At 36.6% G+C, this 5,300-nt stretch overlaps 1 protein-coding gene across 2 annotated transcripts; it reads left to right on the top strand.

The window, feature by feature from the left end:
* Positions 1–540: 540 nt before the first annotated feature.
* LOC128016602 (methylthioribulose-1-phosphate dehydratase) lies at positions 541–4,928 on the top strand. 2 transcript variants are annotated; one of them, XM_052601243.1, is made up of 7 exons: positions 541–727; positions 924–1,024; positions 3,903–3,951; positions 4,033–4,150; positions 4,224–4,359; positions 4,509–4,676; positions 4,763–4,928. In XM_052601243.1, the coding sequence occupies exons 1-7, from the start codon at positions 680–682 to the stop codon at positions 4,860–4,862; spliced, it is 720 nt and encodes a 239-aa protein (XP_052457203.1). In that variant the 5' UTR covers positions 541–679; the 3' UTR covers positions 4,863–4,928. The 2 variants fall into 2 exon arrangements, with proteins under 2 accessions (XP_052457203.1, XP_052457202.1); XM_052601242.1 differs by having other exon boundaries at positions 541–733.
* Positions 4,929–5,300: the final 372 nt, after the last annotated feature.

The following is a 5,300-nucleotide window of genomic DNA, read 5'->3' as shown; positions in this document are numbered from 1 at the left end:
ATTGTCACAGAATAAGAATATGTGAATAACTCAATTTTGACAAAAATGTCAGATAGAACCTTATAATTCCAAGGGGACGAAATATCATAATTTCTCCCACCTTTTCTGGAAGGTCTGGGAGTCTCTCACATATTGACAGAGGCCCACTGATTATTTTAGTATATTATAGTCTGCAAATTTTTATTTAATATTCTTGAAATTGAGCAAGACAGAGAAGGCCTGTTTCCAGGGAATGGGTGTCTTCCTGAAATGAGCTTTTGCGTGGGTTGTCTTTGTCTGAAGAGAATCCTCATTGTTTTTCATGAACTCACAACTAACACTGTGTTCAAACCGTGTAACAACATTTCTCTGTTGTAGGTCTTCCGGTATTCTTCAAAATAAATGTTTGTAACTTAAACATATGTAGAAAGTTTTCTGTTACAGTTATGTTACTGTTTATATCTAGCTGTATAATAAATCAATACGAGGCGCGCGCGTGTGTTTTGATGTACGGTACCTACGTATTTGTCTGCGGGTCTTTTATCTTTTAAAGATGTTCACTTCCGTTTCGTTTTCCGCTGCAGCTCTGTCGTTGTTTGATCACGCGAGGGTTTTTGCGAATCGAAACTAGCTGAAATGTTAATCATAAAAGCTTAAGCCTCTTTCCACGTAATTTTTTCCCCCCTTCAGTGTAATAAATATGTCGTCGATAGTGAACACTGTACACGTGGAGTGCAACGGAAAGGCAGTAAGGGTAAAACTATAACGTTACATAATGTCCTTGTCACTAGTTTTGTATAACTTACTCTCTGAAATACTCGATATTGTTTGTTTCTCCGAAGCTTATAAGGTCCCTTCTCATAGAGCCAGTATCTGATCAGGAGTGTGTGTTGTGTTATGTGGATAGTTGTGCAGTTACGGATCTTATGCTGTTGTTGTTGAAGGATCAGGACGATCCTCTTGTGCTGATCCCAGAGCTCTGCAGGCTCTTCTATGAGTTGGGCTGGGTGACAGGAACCGGGGGAGGAGTGAGCATGCGACATGGGTTAGTCGACACATTTTACACCAGTGATCAAATCCACTGTGTTCTGTGATATTCAATCGCTGTTTGAGTCCGTGATGTACATGGTATTCACAAAATAGAAATGGAAAGGTCTTATAAAAAGATAGAAAAGTAACTTACCAAATTCTTACAGATGGACTCTTTGTATTCATGTTGGTTTCGTATGAAAAACTCTTCCTTGTATTATATTTAACAATTTTAGTCTATTTTCTGCATAATGGTAAGACCGATGTACTATAAAAGATTAATGAATAATCTTTATTTTTAGAGAATATTATTATTTTATCAAAACTGATTCATTTTTGTATCGGGATGGTTGTGTCACCATGTTTGTGATATAAACCCAAAAATGAAAATTCTGTCAGTGACCACTTACCCTCATGTTCAAAAACCCAAAAATTTTGGTTCATCCTCGAAACACAGATTAAAAGGTTTCTGTCTCTCCACTGAAACTCCAGGCTTCTAAGAATCCTCTCAAAGAGGTCCTAATTTAGCTTAAAATGTCTAACTATGAGTCTTAGTTTAAGAGTGATATTTGAAATATACAATATTTGAATGTTAGTGAGGAGGTGGGGCTGACACTGGTGCTTGGTATGACACATTCTTTTAAAGACTGTGAGCTTTTAAACTGGGCCTAAATCAGGGGTGTCACACTCTGTTCCTGGAGGACCAGATCCCTACAGAGTTTAGATTTAATCCAAATTAAATGCACCTGATCGAGCTAATCGAGTTCTTCTGGTTTATTTGAAAACTACATGGAATGTGTGTTTGAGGGAGGCTAGAACGAAACGAACGAAGCAGGTCTACGGTCCTCCAGGAACTGAGTTTGACACCCCTGTGGCCTGTAGCATGAAGAGAGATGAACAATCTCAGATTTCCAGAGTAAACCCAACCGGGTTTAGATCAGGATCAGTTGTTGCACAACACTTGGTATAAGCGTTCTCTGTCAACTCCAGTTTATTCCAGAGTTTGTGAGGCACGTACATCTGGCAGTGTGACACATGTGGCAAACAGCCAATCACACGGAACATGGAAAGCATCAGTTTGATTGACTTCTTCCAAGAGACGAAGAGATAGTTATGAAAAAATGCCATGAATTGAAAAACATTTACAAGGCAGGAATTAACACCGCTGCAGTAAAGGTTTGAAAAGGCAGCTACTAACTATATCAACTCAAGTCAATCAACTGAATTTAAATAATTTATATTACAAGAAGCTAAAAAAAAAAAATCATCAGTTTAAAAAGCTTTATTTAAAAAACATTTTATTATTATAGACTTGATATTAATTAACATATGAACGTATTATGTGAAATATACATAATCATAATCTATAAAATATAAATATAATAATTAGCTATCTAAAATTGTATCACTAAAAATTTTAATCACACACACACATGCACGTCTCTCTCTATAAATAGCGAAGCTGTGACTTTAGTTACATAACAGCAGTTTTACCCCTGATTGGTGAGGAATATGACGTGATCCAGTATCTCAGCTATTTTATTAATAAAAGCCGTGGGGCAGCCCTGACAAGTTTGTTTGCTCCTGAAAGTTTCTGTGTGTGCGCAGCCCGATAACTCTTTCGCTCCGTGTATGTGTCAGTGAAACCATTGCATTAATATAGAAAGGCGATTCAGCTGACTTGGAAGTTGCAACTGTTTTAATTCATACATGTTAGCCAATGAGATCTGAGTAGACTATATAGACAGACCATGGTATAAATGTATTTATTCATCTGTGGCACTATGGCATTTCTGCGCTGTGTCGGAGATGTGGTCAGGTCTCTAATGTAAAGATCGGTCACAGACATGATCCCTGAACAATCTAATCTGTAGTGTCTTATTGACACTGTCATCCATTGTCTGCAACACTTTTCTTCTTCCTCTTCATCTTTGCTAAAAAAGCTCTCAATCCTCTTAAAGGTCCTCCTTTCTACGCCTATCACCTTTCGAACTTAAGAGCTCTTTTAAGGGTTAAGATGCTTTGTGAACAACTTTTATCTTTACTAGGATCTTCTCTTTAATTTCAAGAAGAAGAAAAAAATAATCTTCACCATCTTTTCTAAGAATTTGCTTATGAAAAAATTTTCACTAGGAGCAACTCTTTGCACTAAGGAATTCCATGAATATGAGCCCAGGTAACCAAATCTTAAAAGAAAAAAGTTCTATACACAAGCTTCCCTGTGAACTATATGTAATGCACTAAATCAACCATTGCTTAGATTCAAATAAAAGCCTAAATTAAATTTATTCATCAGATACCACAAAGGTAACACTTTATTTTAAGGACCAAATTTGAGCTATTAATTAGTTGCTTATTAGCATGCATATTGGCTGTTTATTAATACTTATAAAGCACAATATTAATGCCTTATTCTCCATGACCATATTTTAGATCTCTTAATCCACTCCTACCAATTACTTTACTAACTATTAATAAACCGCAAACTAGGAGTTTGTTCTGGGACGACTCTTAGTTAATAGTGAATATGTGTTACCTATTCTAAAGTGTTACCAAAGCAAGGATACTACTTCTCAAGACTTGAATTAAAACACTTGATTCATATGAATTAATTTTACAACTTTTGTTGGTTACCTAGACTTTCAGCAGTGGAACAAAAACCTCTTAGATTTCAGTAAGAATATTTTTTATTTGTGTTTTAAAGTTGACTCAAAGTCACACAGGTTTGGAACAACTTGAGGGTGAGAACATTTTAATTCCTGGGTTGTTTTTTTTTTCATCACTTTAATGCCCATCAAAATGATTTTTAATTGAGAAATTAAAAACATGCATGCACCCATGTACTTACAAATGTATGGAATGGATTGTACTGTATAATTGTTTTCTTCTTCCAGTGAGCACATTTATATAGCTCCCTCAGGTGTTCAGAAGGAGAGAATACAAGTAAAGTATTTTATATTATTTATTTTATTTGCATTGTGTCATTCGCAACACACTAGTGTATCCTTCCACTCCTGTTTATAGCCAGAAGACTTGTTTGTGTGTGACATTGATGAGAAGGACATCAGTTGTCCACCTCCACAGAAGAATCTGAAGAAAAGCCAATGCACGCCCCTCTTCATGAACGCCTACACAATGAGAGGTACCTGTCCACACACAGTGGGTCTCTTCTGTTCTGTACTGTGTCTAAAATCCATTGTCATTCTTCTTCACAGGAGCTCAGGCTGTTATCCATACACACTCAAAGTCTGCTGTCATGGCAACTCTCATGTGTCCCGGCAAAGAATTCCGCATCACGCATCAAGAGATGATCAAGGGGATTCGAAAAGGAAACTCTGGTACAAACTACAGGTTGTACTTGCTGCAAAGATGCTGCACTCATGCCGTTTTACATTAGTAATGTAATAGTATTTCATACAAAAATGAATAGTTGTGATGGTAACGTCAGTATTTTAAATCCTGCTTTTACTTTACTGTTTGTGTTTTGTGTTTTGACTCAGGTATGATGACACTCTAGTTGTTCCAATAATTGAGAACACCCCAGAGGAGAAAGACTTGAAAGAGCGCATGGCCCGAGCCATGGAGATGTACCCCGACTCCTGCGCTGTTCTCGTCCGCAGACACGGGGTCTACGTCTGGGGAGAGACCTGGGAGAAAGCAAAGACAATGTGAGCTATAGAAAATGAAATGCACACCTTAGGGCTATATTCTGTGTATGTATACAATATGTATTTAAATCTGTGTTATTTTTCAGGTGTGAATGTTATGACTACTTATTTGACATAGCTGTGAAGATGAAACAATGTGGCCTGGAACCCTCTGCTCTTCCCACTGAAGATAAAGGCATTGTTTGATACAGTCTTTAACAAATGTTACCACTATGTTTTCAAAATAATAAATGCTTATTGGACTTTTCAAAATGTACAGATCATCATTTGCAATTATTATAATTTTTTTTTTCTTTTTTAATTTTCACAACAGTATTCTATTCAATATTTTTTACAATGTCAGTTACCTGCAAACAGAATGAAATATTGTAATGGCTTGCATGAGTCTACAGCATTCTGAAACAAATTAATGTCATTCTTCTTTTTGTGTGGATGCTTTGATGCTTAGCAACAATGGCATCATAATGTCATGATTAGAATTTGTTGCCTAATTTGGCCGCGGTTTGTATTCATATGAAATTGCTATAATCGCACAGATTCTAACCATAAATATACTGTGCAGCAGTGGTTATCAGACCCCTCCATGAAGTACCCCCAGCAATGCACGTTTTGTATGTCTCCATA

The sequence above is a fragment of the Carassius gibelio genome, chromosome A7 (genome assembly GCF_023724105.1).
Source record: "Carassius gibelio isolate Cgi1373 ecotype wild population from Czech Republic chromosome A7, carGib1.2-hapl.c, whole genome shotgun sequence".
Lineage (NCBI taxonomy): Eukaryota > Metazoa > Chordata > Actinopteri > Cypriniformes > Cyprinidae > Carassius > Carassius gibelio.
This window is presented reverse-complemented; position numbering and strand designations above follow the sequence as displayed.